The sequence below is a fragment of the Terrapene carolina genome, unplaced genomic scaffold, assembly GCF_002925995.2.
Source record: "Terrapene carolina triunguis isolate 2854851 unplaced genomic scaffold, T_m_triunguis-2.0 Scaffold42, whole genome shotgun sequence".
Lineage (NCBI taxonomy): Eukaryota > Metazoa > Chordata > Testudines > Emydidae > Terrapene > Terrapene triunguis.
In genome coordinates this window covers 45,456,809-45,475,418 of record NW_020664393.1, presented here as the reverse complement: position 1 = coordinate 45,475,418, position 18,610 = coordinate 45,456,809, and the positions used below count along the sequence as shown (strand labels likewise).

The 18,610-nt window shown below is 36.4% G+C and overlaps 1 protein-coding gene across 1 annotated transcript in view; it reads right to left on the bottom strand.

Moving 5' to 3' along the window:
- CSMD1 (CUB and Sushi multiple domains 1) overlaps positions 1 to 18,610 on the bottom strand; it is a 1,543,069-nt gene that overhangs the window by 238,004 nt on the left and 1,286,455 nt on the right. Inside the window, exons 31-33 of the mRNA XM_029912248.1 lie at positions 13,721 to 13,837; positions 7,183 to 7,296; positions 4,234 to 4,329 (exon numbers count right to left, since the gene is read on the bottom strand). Of these exons, the coding sequence (XP_029768108.1) occupies positions 4,234 to 4,329; positions 7,183 to 7,296; positions 13,721 to 13,837 (327 nt within the window). The remainder of the gene's footprint in view (positions 1 to 4,233; positions 4,330 to 7,182; positions 7,297 to 13,720; positions 13,838 to 18,610) is intronic.

Below are 18,610 nucleotides of genomic sequence, written 5' to 3'. Positions count from 1 at the left end.
GAGGTGTCATGACTCAGAGACATCTATGAGCCACAATTACTCCATTTTCTCCATTTCCAATTCCAAGTTTATGAATTTACTGCTGGCCTACAGCAGCTGCAAATCACTATACCCCTCTGTCTCACCACACGCTCACACCCAGGCTCATCTACCATAGCCAGTGAATAGGATGTATGGAGGCAAGAACCCATTCATACATACCTGGATCAGAGGCCCAGGTAGCCTTTGAAGGGACAGGGAGAGTCTTACCTCCTCTTACTCCCTTACGCAGGCTTATACTCGTAATCAGAATCTAACCCTCAGTTATTAAAGTAAAAAGTTAAACTTAAAAAAAAAATTAAACACATTAAGGTATAGAGATGCAGTGTCAGAGTACCCAAATAGCTTTAACTCTGCCTTAGAATAACACCGTGCAATAACCATATGATCATGGTTTTTAGTATTTGTGGTCCCTATTTAGATTAAACTGAATTTTTGAAGACTTTGATTTTTTTCTCCCCCCCACTCCACCTTCATGTTGCCACTAAAGGAAACCTTACTATGAAGAAAAAACAAATATTAATCCTAACAAAAATATTTAAAACAGCTATTGTACAATATTTCTGTGAGTTTTACCTATATGGGAAATGTGAAGATTCTGCATTATTTCATTACTGAGATCAAGAAGAACCAAAAAAAAAAAAAAAAAAAAGGCATGAGCCCAGCTGCTAAATTTCTTAAAGGACCTTTTTAAAATATATTCTTATTAAAATATATAAAACACTTCAATTAATTCAAGTATGTACTTGGAGCAAGTAAGTGGAGGAGCAAGCACAAGAGCATATTAAAATCCTGTATCGTGGCTTGCTCATCATTCTACATGTCAGAGGAAAAAGGATCTGTGCTGTCACAGACTGAGCCACATAAAATGTTTTCTGTTGAAATCTCTAACTTGATGTCAAAGCAAGGAAGCGAGCACAGGACATTGACAAAAAATCAGACTAGACCATTCCCAATCTTTTTTATATGTGATTGTTCCCAGCTGCAGATTTCAGCAGGCTTAACCCTAATATTCTAGAAGGCCAATAGTAGGAACTGAATAGATTAGGTACTCATTCAGACCAATATTATACATAATTATTCTGTGAAATATAGGGAAATGTAGCTATCAGAGAAAAGGAAACGAAGAAGAGATAGATGAGACATGTAGAAAAATAAGTTTTTCAGAAAGTGGCACTGCAAAAACCATTAAACCTGAATTCAAAGCCACAAACCTCATCTGTTGCTTGTTAGGACCAGAATTTGAAATATTGCAGGCTATAACCTTCTCTTCCTCCAGCCCTCCTTCTAGCTTTTGCCTATAATGTTGGCAAGCTAGACTTCTCAGACTGTATTACAGAGAAATTCTATTTTCTATAGTAATTATTCTCCATCTTTTGGTAAATGTTTCACACTGCTGTGAAACAAAATTGAAATCAGCCCAGTGGAAAAGTGAACAGGGAATAAGGTCAGCCTGGAATAGAGCGTGATAAATAAAATGACTGACTTTCCAGGCCAGATTAGTGTGTTCATTCAGAGTGTGGATGCTATTCTCCAGTGTATTTATAATGTTCGCAAGCAGGCAGTGCTGGAAATGTGTTCACATATTTCAGAAGAGAGAAAAAAAATTGAGGTAACCTTTATTAATGTAATTAAATGCCTCAAAGACGTTGCACTAGCAACATTTGTACTAACTTGGGATCCTAATGTATCCATTTCTCAAAATGTACACAAAAACAGTATCAGGATTCTCCTGAGATAAGTCATTGTTTGATTCATTTTGTGATGCTGAGGGTAGCATTTCCTATTTCTCAAAACCAGTTCCATTCAGTTACTACTACTACTAAATCTGCAGTTCAGTATAATAGACCGAAATGAAGCACAGCATAAGGTATTCCTAGAGACATATTCTTCTGCCGTAAAATATATGCATATGCTTCATCAAATGAAAGCTTTGTGTTCAATTTAAATTCTTTGAAAGGCAACTTGTCACAGACTACAAATAATTAGACAAAGAAGGTGTTTGGGAAAGCACATACATGAAAAAGATTGAAAGCTACAATTCAGATGGAAATAGATGATATGAAGAAATCAACATAAAATCAAAGAGCAATTCTCTCCTTTAAAATTATATAGATTCCTCCTCCCTCCCCTTTATTTTGTGCACGGTCAATTTCAATGACTTCTTTTAATTTATAGAAGTGAGAGACTGACAGCACTAGCTACATCCAGACTATCGTGTGCAAGCATGGTGAAATTAAATATTTCTACACATAAAAGGAATTCTGCCTGTACACATCTGATTTTTAGCATTCCTACTAACTCCAGCTTCTGAAATACTCCTGAGGTGAACTGGTCCTTTACAGCAAATTGCTGTATACGAAAGCATGACAGTGTTGTGATTTGGGGGAAAAAAAAGATCAATATGTTCAATAAGAATTAAACTGTGCTCATAATGCTTATTTTGCTTAGGACTAACCCTACATTTGAATCCAATTCATTAGAGGTGAAAAACAACTTATTGGCAACATTAACATAATATGGGGAGTTTCATAAATTTTGACTTTTCACTGACTCATTACCAAACCTTACCTCACATCTCTCTACTGCTTCCCACAGCTCCCATTGGCCAGGAACGGTGAATCGCGGCCACTGAGAGCTGCGAGCGGCCGAATCTGCGGACGCTCAGGTTAACAAAGCGTCTCATGGCCCGACAGGGGCTTACACTGAACAAGCCGCAAACCAAGTTTGGGAACCCCTGTTCTACACTATTGTTATGAGGTGGGTTAAAATCTCATTGAAAATGATGTATGAACATGCCCTTCATTTAAGATAGTTGTAAGAGACAGTTAAGGGGCTACACCTAAAACAAAACACAAAGCCCAGAACCTAGCATCATGTGGGTAGAGGGTTCCACTAGACATTGTTCTGACCAGGTATATGTGTTTATCTGTGGGTATGGCAAAAATCTAACTGGAGGGGGAACAGACAAAAAACTGGGAAAGAAAGAAAGCCAAGCACCAGCCTGTAAGTACAGTGTGTGATACTGGAGAAGTCTAAAGGAAGGTTCTAAGTCTACTGCTGCCTAAGGAGGCATGGGGCTGTAGGGAAAGAACATATGGCCTGTTTTCCTTTGCTCCCGAAGGATATACCGTTTTTAACACAAGTCTGTAATCTGCCTCCTCCTATCTTCAGCAATACAAAGGTCTAGATCTAGTGTACACTAGAAAATTAGGTTATCAATACTATGTCATTTAGAGGTTTAAAATAGCCTCACCCCTGAATGATATTGTTAAGATGACCTAAGACCCATCTAGATGGTGTTAGGTTGATGGAAGAATTCTAGCATCAATCTAGCTACCACCTCTTGGGGAGGTGGATTACCTACGTCAACAGGAGAACACCTCCTGTCGGCATAGGTAGTGTCTACACTGAAGCACTACGGCAGCTGTAGCATTTTAAGTGTATATAAGCTCCTGGAAACATAGAGTTCCAGTCCAAATATAAGACATCTCTGACAATCTTTGCTCAACACTGACCTTCTAACAGTTATAAGATAACAGATCCTCGTGTTCATAGTCAGAAAAATTCCCACTAGTTTTAATAGAAGTTTCACTTAATTAAGGGTAACGGGATTATATTTTAAATGCAGTAGCTAAAGAGTGATGGATGTGAGACATAGCCAAATTTCTGATTCTTACTTGTCTAGTACAATGGCTCTATACAACTACTGAATACAAAATAAACACAGAAATAATACTCAAGTCTACTTGTCAGGCAATAAAAATATGAGGTTAATTGTAATTGCATCCAATTTGTGGATTATTATGCTTATCATTTACACATAAAGATGATAGCACCACCAAACACACAACAGAAAGAGAGAGAGAGAACCTCTCTGACTTGTTAAAAATAACCAGCTGCTGAGCAGTTTTTCAACAACACATTTATTCAACACTACAGTGGTGCCACAATAGGCCAGACCCTCAGTGAAGTCAATGGACTTTAAACCAGTTAAAACCAGCTGAGAATCTGTCCCAATATGTCCATGAACAGTCTGTTCCACACTGTATATCGAAATTATTCCAGCTAAAAGAATCCTATGAACATCTTGTGATCTAATAAACATTTCAATCCAGTCATGTAGATGAGATTGGCACTATTGAGTCTGTCAACTTTTTATAAACGGGATGAAGTAAAAACCAACAGATTTACCTTGGTAGACAAAATGGAAACCTCTGGCAGATGCCCCACTCTTTGCACTGAACCGCATCAATATCTGATTGGATGAAGCTAAAGGCAATGTCTCACCTACATATGAAGAAGGGAAAGAAAAGGAAGGGAGAGAATAGAAAAATTGAAATAAAGATTGGAAAGATGAGAGTATTTTAGATTTTAATAAAATATCCTGTTAAAAAAACCTGATAGACAATAGTACATTTTTCTTCTTTTTTCCTTCCATGTTTTAGTATAAAAAATTCTGCAAATCATATTTAAAAACATTAAATTTGCCATTGGAGGTATACAGAAATAATCATCAAACAGAAACATTTTATGATGTACAATTATATTATTTATAAACTTTCTGATATTTACTGAAGCTGTTGGGATTAGAGCTGTAATAAATTGCTTGCCTAGGAGTCTGTTACCCTTTTGGGCCAGTGTCATTTGAAGAGTTTTTGCCAGAGTTTATCTGTGACTGACAGCTTTAGCTTGCATTCCAAAATGCATTAAACAATTAAAAGGCTTTCAAAAGAGCCCTAGGGTCTCTCTCTATAAAGATGGAATATATAATTTAAAAACAAAACAAAACTAAAACTAAAATGAGAGAAAATAGGTCCTTGACTCTCTTTTTGAAGTGAATCTTTCTCTGTCTCTGTGAAATATTTAACATACTACACGAGTAACATTAGATTATTAAATAGATCTTCTAAAAGCAATTCAATTTAAAATAATGTTAGCTCATCACTTGGCATATTTTTGTATGTCCTCTCCTCAAGGCAAGCTTTGCAAACCTGGAAGGCTAACTTAAGAAGTCATGAAGAAACTTAAAATATTTACTTTGATTTTTTTCTCATTTGCTAAATGCATATCAAAATTCAGATTTCCAGCTTCCTATTATAGATAGATAGATAGATAGATAGATAGATATAGATATAGATATATTTGTGTATTTTATTTTGTATTTCTGCAATTTTGGCATGCACAGTTTACCACTCTTGATTATGACAAAGGTGTGCTTACTGTTTAGCACAAGGGTTCTCAAACTGGGGGTCGGGTCACCTCAGTGGGTCGTGAGTTTATTACATGGGGAGTCGCAAGCTGTCAGCCTCCACCGCAAACCACGCTTTGCATCCAGCATTTATAATTGTGCTAAGTGTTTTTAATTTATAAGGGGGGTCACACTCAGAGGCTTGCTATGTGAAAGGGGTCACCAGTACAAAAGTTTGAGAACTACTGGTTTAGCAGCATAACTCTAGAGAAACTACTGAAATGAATGAAGATGTGATGAGGAGAGGCTGAGGGAACTGGGATTGTTTAGTCTGCAGAAGATAAGAATGAGGGGGGATTTGATAGCTGCTTTCAACTACCTGAAAAGGGCTTCCAAAGAGGATGGATCTAGACTGTTCTCAGTGGTACCAGATGACACAACAAGGAGTAATGGTCTCAAGTTGCAGTGGGGGAGGTTTAGGTTGGATATTAGGAAAAACTGTTTCACTAGGAGGGTGGTGAAGCACTGGAATGGGTTACCTAGGGAGGTGGTGGAATCTCCTTCCTTAGAGGTTTTTAAGGTCAGGCTTGACAAAGCCCTGGCTGGGATGATTTAGTTGGGGATTGGTCCTGCTTTGAGCAGGGGGCTGGACTAGATGACCTCCTGAGGGTCCTTCCAACCCTGATAGTCTATGATTCTATTATTTACTCTGGTTTAAATGAGCTGACTCAATAGGTCTCATGCATCTCGCACTCACATCAATTACACACTGTTGTAACTCTAATGACTTCTATGGAGATCCTCCTGATATACACCACCGTAAATGAAATATGAACCTGGCACATTAAATCTCTTCTGAAGATGTCATGGAACAATAAGGAAAAACTGCAAGTTTTTTGCCCTTCAATCATTTTCTAAAGGCTTGTGGGGAAATATAGATGTTGGTCTTCATTTTATGTATATATGTATGATACAGCAAAATGGGATGTTTAGATAATATTCTCTCTTTTATCTTGACAATTAAAAATCAAACAATATTTTGTTGTTAAACTACTGCAAACAATGTTAGAATGAATTCTGGAGCTTTTTCCTTTGCATGGAAGGAACCTACATGTAATGGAATTACTAAAGGGAAAATATAGTCTTCATTTTTCAAACATTAAAACATTAAGTTTCTTTAAATTGTAAAACAGATACATATTTTTTCCCTAATAAGTAGTAAACAATAAAATAAGCCACATGTTCAAGACTGAAAAGAATGGAAAACGGTGTGTTGTAAAAATCCCAAATTCATATTTGTAAAGTTCAATGTATATGCCTCTGTGAGGACAGATTTTCAATATTAGGTGCATGCAATTGCAAACATATTTTTGTGCATGTTTCATTTTAGTTGTACAAATATATAACACAAGCATGTAAATCAGGGACAAAATCCTGATCCCACTGAAGTCAATGGAAGATTTGCTACTGACTTCAATGGGGCCAGGATTTCACTCCAGATACCTGCCTGCATACCTGGCCAGCTGTTAACTGGACATGTAAATGCAGAAATAATTGATTTTTGTACACACAAGTTATTTGTGTGCATAAATTAGACACTCAAAATTGTGTGTGCAATGCAGAGATCATACTTTAAGGCCAGATGGAACCATTTGATCGATCATCTTGTCAGTCCTCCTACATAATATACACTATAGAATTTAATCCAGTGACACCTGCATTGCACCCAATAACCTGTGTTTGCCTAAAGCATATCTTCCAAAAAAAATCCGGTCTTGATATGAAGACATCAACTGATGGAGAATCCACCACTTCACTTGGCAGTTTGTTCCAACACCTAATCCCCTTCACAATTACTTAACTTTTAAAAGCAGACCCACAATATGCAGAATTTCGTGCTTTCTATATTAAGTCACATAAGTGGTTTATAGTTATTTTTGCTTTCTCTTTACCTGAGTGAGATCCAGAAAGTGAACTGAGAAGTCTAGCCTGAGGGTGTTCTCCATCAAATAACTCTGCCACATCATTCAGAGCAGTCTGGAAATAGGCAAATTGCCCAAACACAACTGGAAAATAATAAGAGAAAATAAAACAAAAACATACAGGATATTTTTGCTTACACTCGTTATTAAACGATTCCTCGCTGGGTTCTTGTAAGACTTCATGCAGGGAATGCATCTTAATTTACTTTCTGTTCTGATAAAAGAGATAAAAAGATGCTCATCATATAGCCATTAGCTAATTTCATTTATTTGGTGATTAACAGGAGTACACACCCTAATTTGGTTTTCTATATTTTTGTATTTTTAAATTAACAAATTAAATTATCCTTTCCCCAAAGGCAAAACTATCATCATGCTAAAAAGTTAGGGATTGAGTTTTGTAGCTACCATTTGATTTTGCTACCTCTGAGAATGAGGAACAAGAAGATACAGAAAGGAAAGGAACTTAATTTATTTTAATTTTGATTACCAAATACCAGCACTGCTAAGGCATGAAAGCCTCATCATATTAGTACTCTCCCAAGGTAGCATCTAATATCATATATTATTTGTTATTCCTTCTCACTTATCTGAGGAAGAAGTAACAAAAGTTATTATAACTGCACAATTCCATCACTTCCTATTACTATTCATTTTAGCTAAAATAATGCAAAACACTGGTAATATAATAGAAACACAATACTATATTATCACCTTTAACCTATCATTATATTTATTTTTCATTTCTATTGTTAACAATTTGAACTGTAACAACAAATAGCACATTTTATTATAGGGCATTTCTGTATGTTATTAATTAATATTAAGAACTACTAAATTCACTGTAATAGTGAATTTTGTAAATAATCATCCTGTAATAGTGAACTTCAAAAATAAAGTAGTAAACTCAACCTAATAAAATACTTTATCATATCATAAAGCAATATTTTGTTAGCAAAGAAACAACTAGATTAATTGTGACTGATTCTTATTTGAGATATTGTACACAAGTCACATCTTGTGTGTTATGCACACATGATGAATTACAGTACAGTAATATACTCATTGGCTAGTTATTTCCAACTTTTTTTAAAATCTCTTTTCAATCGATTTCATATGGTAAAATAAATCTAAAAACAACGTATATGTCTCAGTGTGTAGCTGTAGAGATAATCTACGGATATGTCGTGTTTGGTTTAAAAAAAAAAACAAAATCTTTGCAAGTTACTGATATACACCTTGAGGAATTTTATGTTTACCTAACTATGAGTTCTGGAGAGGAACATTTTGTAATAAATCCTTTGGTTGTATACATATGTCTCAATGTATACAGCTCTAATAGAACTGTATTATAATCGCTCTCTCAAGACACTAATAATTTGTAATGCTTTGATGAATTTTTAAGTAAACATTTCAATGTTTTGTCCTTCTCCCCTGACTCTTTTTCTATCTTCCAAAGAAAGAAAACCACAGTAACATATCTTATTCCTGTTTGTAGAGAACTCTAATAAGAAAAATGCAGCATTTTACAATGTTTTCCTTATTCTAAATCACAAAAATAACACCACCCAAGGCATAGGCATTCAGATGTGTTTCCTATGGTGCACACTGTAGTTTGTGAAATATGACAATGAATCTTTTAAATATATTATCTGATTTAATCACTTCATTACAAGTGTAACATTTGCAAAATGTATTTGTTTTTTTTAAAAAAAAAATGTTTGTGATGTATAAGAATACATTTTCTAAAATAGGTAGAATAATATTTAATTTATTACATTTCTGCTATCGATTTCTTCCATGATAGATTAACAAAAGTACTGGGGTGTGTGAAAACTGCACATTGCTTGTATTTATGCATTTCTTAATTACTAGTGTCATATAGAGTGGAAGCATGACATTTTAGTAAGAGTGTGGGACTGGAAATCTGTAGACCTGGGAAGATAAATCACCTACTCACTTTCTCCCTCTTCATTCTGGCTACTAGGAGAAAGGAGGTACTCACTTTGCCTTTCCCACCCCATCATTGGCTAACTAAGAATTAAGCTACTTTTCTCATTCCAACAACCAAGCAGCTGTTGGGTCAGGCTAGGCAAACTATTTTCTTCCCGCCCCATCTTTTGAGCGAGGTACAGAAGTTTCGTCTTCTGTTTGCCCTATGCCTGTGCTTAGAGTCATTCTTCCCTTTCCATTCCCCAATCCAGGGGCGGCTCCAGGCGTGTGCCTGGGGCGGCAAGCCGCGGGGGCGGCCTGCCAGTTGTTGTGGGGGCGGCAGTCAGGCGGCTTTCGGCGGCATGTCTGCGGGAGGTCTGCCGGTCCCGCGGCTTTGGCGGCAATTTGGCGGCAGGGACGCCAAAGCCGCGGGACCGGTGGACCTCCCGCAGGCACGCCGCCGAAAGCCGCCTGACTGCAGTGCTTGTGGCAGCAAAATACATAGAGCCGCCCCTGCCCCGATCACTTTCCAACTTTTCACTGATGCTTATCTGTCAATTTCAGTTATTAACCCAGCCTCCATCCACACAACTCTCATTGTGACCAGCCTTCTCTTTGTTAGTTACTCCAGACCCAGAAGATGATTCTTGAAATGGAGGGAGGTGAAGTGAAGCTGGAGAACTGTCATAGAAGAAAGGGGATCTTAGCAGTGGAGAAAGTATATTGGAACTTGCTGCACCCCTAAATTGTGGCTCTCTTCTGGAAAAAAAACTGATAGTGTCAGAATTGTTTACTAACCTATAATCAATTATACCAGTAAAAACCCAGTAAAAGACAATAATACAAATTGGAGAACTACTTTTATTGGTGATAATATATGAGATAGGAAGCATCAAACTTGACTGCGACCTGGCCAAACCTCTCAGCAGCCTCCCAGCAGCCACCCTAAACCCTATAAATCAGTTACTATGTGATATACTCCTGGACAATAACTACTTGCCTAAATTCCTAACTGAACTATTAGCTGGATTCATATATATAAAATCTCAGACAACGCTCACGTGCCATAGTTCAAAGTCTCATATTCAAGAGCGTGAAATAATTCAGAACAACTTCCAAAATGATTTCATAAGCAAGAAGCTGGAAACTGGACACACAACAAAAATGTTATGGCCACTTACATCAGAGCTAAATTTGTCCCAGGGAAATATTAAACTAAAAGCCCTTAGAGTAAAATTATTCTACACAATCATTTATTGGCTTCTCCATTACTCTGAAATCAAAACCACCTCAGAAATCTTTTTATGGGAGCACAACAAGACTGCAGCCATGTGAGTCACAAGTCACTAGTGTTCTACTTGTCCTTTGCAGATGTTTCCTTATTCTGTTGAGCTAGGCATACACAATACCTTCAATTTTTGTGACATTTTCTCATATATTTTTGTTTGTTTCTTGCGTATTGAATGTGGTGCAATGCTGAAAACAGATTTGCCAAAGAAGCCCTGGCAGCAGAAACAGATTATGCATCATTAGTAGTCAGAGTAAAAGCTGCACTTTGCAGTCCACCATTCTCTCTCTTGCACTAGGCTAGCTAGCAAGGGAACTGAAAGATATGACAATCCCAAAGAGATATTTTAGAGGATGAAGTTATTAACATAAGTGAGCTATTAATGCAATGGAGAACAGATTACAAGGTGAAAATTAAAGCTTTTGGTCCATAATATTTTTTAAAATGACAGCTTTGAGCCAATTGCTGCTCTCAGTTACACAAATATAAATTCAAATAATTTCAGTGACTTCAGTGGAGTAACTATGACAGATTAGAGAATGGAAACAAAGGATATTTCATGGCAATTTAATAAATTAGTGTTGCCATGGAATTGAGGAGTGTGGGCGGGGAGGTAGAATTTAGGAACTGCTGCTCCAAAATTTTGTCCCCCTGTACTATGGATTCTTGTTTAGGAAACTTAATTTGACATGTAAAACAAAAGCTGAATGTTTTATCTAATTATTATTATTATTTATTTATTTATATTATCATAGCAACTAGGACCCCAGTGTGGTAGGCACTGTACAAACACAGAACAAAAAGCTAGTCCCTGTCCCAAAGTGCTTACAATCTAAGTATAAGACAAGAGACAACAGGTAGACAAAAAGGGGAAACAATGAGAAAATATTGATCAGAACATAAGATATGTTCTCACTATACCAGAAGCCTAAGTAGTTCTGGAAGGCATTAGATACGTTTTTCAACTTCCACAATGGAAGGGAATTTTGGATTAAAAATGCTATCTTGTGAGAATATCTTGCAGGAAGCTGCTGTTAACATTCTTGCCTAGTTAGTTTTAACATTTTTTTCCTTTTGGTGTTTTTAATTTCATGTTTTATGGATATTATTTGATAATAACTATTTCCTCTTAGCATAAAATTCATTAGTTTTAAATGTATTAACTACCTAAAGAGATCGACAACAGAACAAACGAGCCGACACACATAATTTGAGGACTAGCTTGCTTCTTGTGCTTTCTTTTCACCACACTCCAAAATCCTAAAGGTAACTTTTGAGATCATTTCAGTTATGAGCCAAACCAGAACCAGGCTCCATGTGGGTCTTTACTTGAACCTGTCCCTTAATTCCACACATTCTAATAGGCTCTCCACCCTAATCCACAAATTCCCCACCTCCCTGTGTTATGACCGCCTCCCCCCGGAACCCTATCATTCTAATTCCCCTTCACTTTTAAAAATGTGTTCTCTGGTCCAGAAAAGCATTATAAATGAATGCTTGGTTGGTCTGGTATGTAATGGAGTCTCTATTGTGGAGACTGGTGTTAGGTGATCTTATTTATCAAGGGAAAAATTGGGACACTGTGGTCCAGGCTGTCACAGGAAAGTAAGGGAGTCTGGTGGGAAAATGGAAAGAAAAAGGGGCACCCTCTTCCCTGCCCTATACTGTCCTCATTACAGAATGAAAAACTAGGATATTTTAAATCTGTTGCTGAAAAGCAGGAGCAGATGCATCAGGGAGCAGAAGCAGGCAGTATTATCTTCTACCTCTCTGGGGTTAGCTTCAACAGTCTGCTCTGTGTCTCCTTCCCCTACTGCCTACCACCGCCGTGCTGCAGGGACAAAACTCTCCTTGTGGCAGTCAGGTGTACGCCAACTTCCAAGGACTGGACAGCCCCCCAGTGGCAGCAGATGGCAATGTACCCTACATCAGCCACACCACACAGCGGTGACATTAATGGTGGGACTTAAACCCTACTGACCGGCCATCTCTGGTAGTAAGCCTTAAGCATATGATAATGCAAACAGAAGGACCAGCACCCAGCAGAAAGAAAGTTGAGTTAACAGTTTTTCTTTAAAACTATGTGGACTCAATAACTAAGAGTGTCAAAGGAGTATAGTAGGAGTTGATGGTAAGGATGTCAAAATCAGTTTGGAGAGGATTGAGCTAGGGAGGGTCTTACTGAACACAGGTTGCACAATCAAAGACAGAGGGGTGTTGACACAGATCACTGTTTTGGAGAAAACATGATAGTGTCAAAAGATTAGATCTGGAAGGGCACATTATTAAATTATTATTACTATGTGTGATAAACCTTCCCTAAGATCTCAATCTGTGATTCTGTAATTATTTCTGTTAGCATCTCTTCCAAATTCCTTAGTGGCAAAGCTGCTGAATCCTTACAGCAATGATTTTGTGGTATATAATATGTACTAAATATACTAAACTGCTGTAAATCCAATTATTTGAAGGATTCATTTTTCAAGCCACATTTGATAAGTAAGAATTAAAGTGGCAGCCATCTATCTTCTTCCTAGTTAGCTGTGCCCACAGTAGAGGGACCGGCTTTATTGAAGGCCGTACCTGCAAACTTTCTAACTCCAATCAAACATGCTTTAGAGATACTGTACAATTATTTTGACACACTGCAAGAGTCAGATAACTTAGTTGAAAACAATGAGGAGTCTGGTGGCACCTTAAAGACTAACAGATTTATTTGGGCATAAGCTTATGCCCTAATAAATCTGTTAGTCTTTAAGGTGCCACCGGACTCCTCATTGTTTTTGTGGATACAGACGAACATGGCTACCCCTCTGATAATTTAGTTGGTGATTATTTTATAAACTTTTCCGGAGATCTCACTTAGATAAAGTTTTGGCTTTTGTATTTTGTATTATACTTACCGGTATATTATGGATTATGATTGCTTCTTACCTACTGATTTACTGTGTATGCATGAACCCTGATGAATGATTATGCCATGATGATAAATGATGTAATCAATGAAAGAGTTCATGATGTTCTTGGATAACAGACTCAGACCATTCTTAGATGGATCCTGTTGATTACCCTGGGGCAGACGGGATGGTGAAAACCCTTTAATCTATTCTGCATCAAGAGTATGTATGTTCTCGCTAAACAATTTGCAATACTACAAAAAGTTTACCCTAATTGTTGCATAAGAAACAAAAAGTTTCATTTTTCTTAGAACTATTTCTAAACTGTAAATAAAATCAACCTTAGAACAAATGAGTTAGTGAGCCATAAATCAGTAAAACCAACTCTTACCGAATTCCTTAGGTACAGTTATAGAATAGTGACAAGTCTGCCCAGCAGTATAATTATGTGGATAATTTGGTGATAAAACCACACCATCTGATCCAGTATACTGGCCTCCACAAGGAGCTGAAACAGAACAGAAACAAAAGCATCATCCTTAATTCCATCTGCTACTATCTATGGTGTCTCAGCATGAAACTGCAAAATGCAGTAACTGTAAAGTGACAGTTTTGGTAATTTTGTTTTTTCTATGGCACCAGATACAATGGTCTTTGTTAGGAAACTACCAGTATATTTATCAAAGCATCTATTAAAATAAATTAGCGTTTTACACAATGACATTAATTGTACACTTCTGTGGAAATAAATTATTCCATTGGGAGAAACTATAAAAACAAAACTGAAAAGCTTGTTTTCAAAGTGTAATCTAAATAAAATCTCAGCAAAGACTTGCTACTTATTATTTAGATTGCATCAGCACCTATACTGTGCTAGATGCTTTCCAAACATAGATTAAAATATAGTCTTGGCACCAAAGAGGCTAGAGTCAAAAATCATTTTGCTATTTTTCATCAACACTAAATAAAAAAGAATTAATAATTTATTTAAGGAAATTCTTTAAAGTTACAGAAATTAAATTTGGCCTAGAAAAGTGAATATAAGGATCTATTAGTGTACCAGGCCAGAGATATTGTAAAAACCCAGGGCCAAATCCTGCTTTCAATTAACCTGTGCAAGTGGGCTGCCATAGTTATATTGACAGGAGAAAATAGTCACAAGAAGACAGAAAAGGAGAGAGTATGTGATTTTGAACAAGTGGCCAACACAAACAGAAAGTGGATATTATCAGACTGATACGTTTCCTTATTTTTGTATGCAACTGCAGAAGAATTCTCTACCCAACACACACTACCCTCTTTCCCAACTCCTCAGTCAAATAATCAAATGAAAAACTGTTCAGATATCTTAGACTTAAACACCACACTTCCTAAAGAAAGCTGTATATAAAACACAAAATACATTTATAACAATTATTTTATCTTCTCAATAGCACAAGTGATAAAGCATTTAATTTTAATAGTATATAATTTAGATAGTCAGTATATTGCTATTTATGACATTTAACAAATACTAAAATATGGAGATTTTGCAAGGATTAAAAGGTTACCATCACACTGGAATTTTGCCACTCTAATTTCAAAGGACCAGTAATAGCCAGAAACTCTTAAATTACATTTTCTTTGATGGATTTATTTAAATTAAAGGGTCTGACATTAGTTCCAAAATAGTCACATTGTTTTGATTCCTAAGGTTGGTAGTGCTCCTGGCAGCAGTGCATAATGTGAACAAAATATTTTCTACTCTGTGGAACTAAGCAATTCAAGAATATTTGTGTTTGTTGTTTATAATTCCTTCTGCACAACAGATGACCTTTAACAATGCTGCAACTTAGTTTTTGAGTACTGAGTGATTGTTTTCAGTATCCAGAGGCCCTCAAAAGGCACTTTATATTAAAAGATAAACTTCTTGGCATGTTAACCTTGAAAATGTCCTTTAAACAAAGCACCACACTTTTACTTAGGAAAATGACTGGTGACTGGCAAGGCTATGGGTATGCTCAGCCACTACCACCACAACAGCAAATGGGTGCCTTGAGAAATGTTTGTTCCAATATTGCAAACTCTGCAGACTATTGCTCCAAAATCTCTTTTTATGTGACTATATATTTGTGCTGTTCACAGATTTTCTGAAGTTTACTAATCTTACATCCCAGGCACCAATGATGGGACCTTTTGCCTCCAGCTGCCTACTGTATAACAGATTGTTCAAATCGCATAACTATCAGCTATGCTGAAATCACGTTCCTATAATATTAGAAGTATGGAGGAGGCAGAGAAATGTGAATCTATGTGCTCAACAAGAGACATTTGGGATTGACCAGTACAAAGCGGCTGTCCTTTAATCTGTTGAAAAGGAGGAGATGGAAATAATGGATAAATACAGAATGGGGGGAAACCGGCTTGGCAGCAGCACTGCTGAGAAAGGCCTGGGAGTTGTGGTGGATCCAACCCCAACATGAGTCAGCCATGCAATGCTGATGCAAAAAAAATCAAATAAAATTTTAGGTTGCATTAACAGAGGCATAGCATTCAAGTCACGGGAGGTGATAGTACCGCTCTATAAAGCGCTGGTTAAGCCTCAGCTGGAGTTCTGTGTCGAATTCTGGGTCACCAACTTATAGAAAGGATATAGAGAAACTAGAAAGGATCCAGAGGCAAGTGACAAAAATGATCAAAGGGATGGAATGCACGCCATATGAGCAAAGAGTGCCTCGGGACGTTGTAGAAACTCCTTCACTGGAGGTTTTCAAAAGGAGGCTGGGGAGCCATCTGTCTTGGATGATTTAGACACAATAAATCCCCCATCTTGGCAGGGGGGCAGACTAGAAGACCCTTGTGGTCCCCATTAACCCTAAAAGGCAGCTGAAGGGGAAAAAATGGTTAAAGTTTATGTGGCTGAAAAGGGAAATGGGTTAGGAAAACACAGAATCTGTAAAAGCCTAAATTTCAACACAATACTTATATGTAGGCCAGTGGTTTACAACCTTTTTTTCATTTGTGGACCCCCAAAATATTTCAAATGGAAGTGCAGACCCCTTTGGAAATTCAACCTGTGTTCTGCGGACCCCTACCATAGAAGTTTTAGACTGAAAACTGACAGAACAGAATTCAACTATTCATGTTGCATGCGCTCGGCACGGCATTTGACGTAACATGAGAAAAGGTGCTAAACTGTGAGCTTCTATGGTAACAACACTTCCGGGTTTTGACCTATAGGTTGGGGTATTCACATACTTTTGACTGATCAGAAAAATGAAATGCCTTTTCTGGGATCTGAAACTGTATTTTCACTGTCACCTTTCGCAGGCCACTTAGACATAGTCTGCAGACCCCCAGGAGTCTGAGGACCACAGGTTGAAAATCACTGATTTAGGCAAAACAGTAACATATCAAAGATTAGGAGCAGAAAAAAATTACTCTCAACAGATAATTTTCAAACTTTTAGAAAAGGAAGTCAGTCCTCTAAAGTAGAAAGGAAAAAGTCTTGTTGTCTAGTCAATAGCAAAAAGTAACAACCTTTAGTATTTAAGAAAGAAAGATCAGTTCAACTATAGACCACTTGAAAGGCATGTAGAAATTATTTTGTTCAAAGATCCTTAAAAATCTAAGCAAAGAAGGCAAAACCCACCTACCTGATCTGTGTATCAAATCATGCAATGACTCAGGTAATGTTATATTTTAGCTGATTTTTTTTGCAACATAATCCATATTATATATAATTATCATAGTGAAGGATGGCAAGGACAGAACAGTAATTAACCATGTTAAGTTAGAGAATACATTTGTTATGATACTACTCCTTTTTGAAGAGGCTTAACTGAACGAAACTAAAGATTTTGAAAGTATGACAAAATGTGTGTACATCTGAATGTAGGACAAAATTTAGCTGGAGATCTACTGAATGATAAGTATGTTTTAACTACAGTGACAAAATATGGTGAAGTAAAACTTAAATTCAGACATCAAACTTTTAAAGTCCTTTTGGCTTTTAGAAAGGATGGATAAAAATAGATTTAAAAAAATCAGACTTTTTATTTAAATTTGATTTTTTAGATAATCAAATATGGACGTATTTTTTTAAATAAACCTATTTGAAATTATTGCAACCTATATTAAATTATAAGTGTTTTATTATCTATTAAAGTCATTTAAATTAAATTAAAATAATATTATACAATACAAATTTGGTGCTGAAGTTTTAAAGAAAGTCATACCACTGAACTGGTGGAAGTAACTGTTTAAATACTTGTAACCACAGTTTGTTGTAGGGATAAAACCAGTTTTTGACAATAGTAGTCTCTTTTGCAGGTGCAAAGATAATATTTTCTTCATTTCAGTTTATTCAACTAGTTCACCATGAGTAGCTCTCTGAAAGTTAAGAGACCAACTGGGGATTGAAAATGCAGATAAGCTGTTTTTTTTATTTTCAATTTGTGCATTAAAAAATAGGTGCAAAAGTAGCTCCTAGTTCTGAAATCTTCACTGGAAATGGTGACCAGAAACAATCAGTTCTGTTTAATCAGTTTTAAATGAAAAATATGTTTTGATAAACTTTTTGATACATTTTTTCTTATGTATCCAGCACATTTAAGGTAGTTTTATTTCCGGAAATAAAACACAACACCAAACAATTTTTAAATGCTGTTATTTTTGCATATTAACTTAATTTGAATTTCCATTCAAATAGAGCTTGATGCAAATCACAAGTAAAAAAAATAATCATCTAATAAGTAAGAAATCCTTCACCACTTTCCAACATAATAAAAACTGTAAAAATTAATAACCCGAATAAGTGCAAGTTAAGCTATATAACTGCTTAAATAAATGTGTCTAGATATAGCGTATCCTCCTGGGTGAGCAAAAGGAAGCCCCAAATTTAGTGTGAAGGCTATATTTATTTGTAAGTCAACATGTTTTAATTCTTAAACCAACTAAAGACTCAGCCTTTCTATAGGAAAATACAAAAAGTAGAAATACAAAACAAGATTAAAATCAATGATTTAAATCAAGATTTCCTGCTTGCTAATTTAAATCATAATTAAAATCAGTGATTTCAACCAATCAACCAAAATCAGCTGCTTTCAGGGCACTACAGAAGCTCCTTAGCATAATCACAGTGGGACTATGCTCTTCAACCAATTTTTCAGGCAATCAATGTAAGTGCCATAATTCTATCCCCTTTTGGTCTGCTCAGATGCCTGAGTATATGGCAGTCTTGTCATTATTGCAATATCTATTTTAAATCAAACAACTGATATGAAAAGTTGTGGGAAGAAAT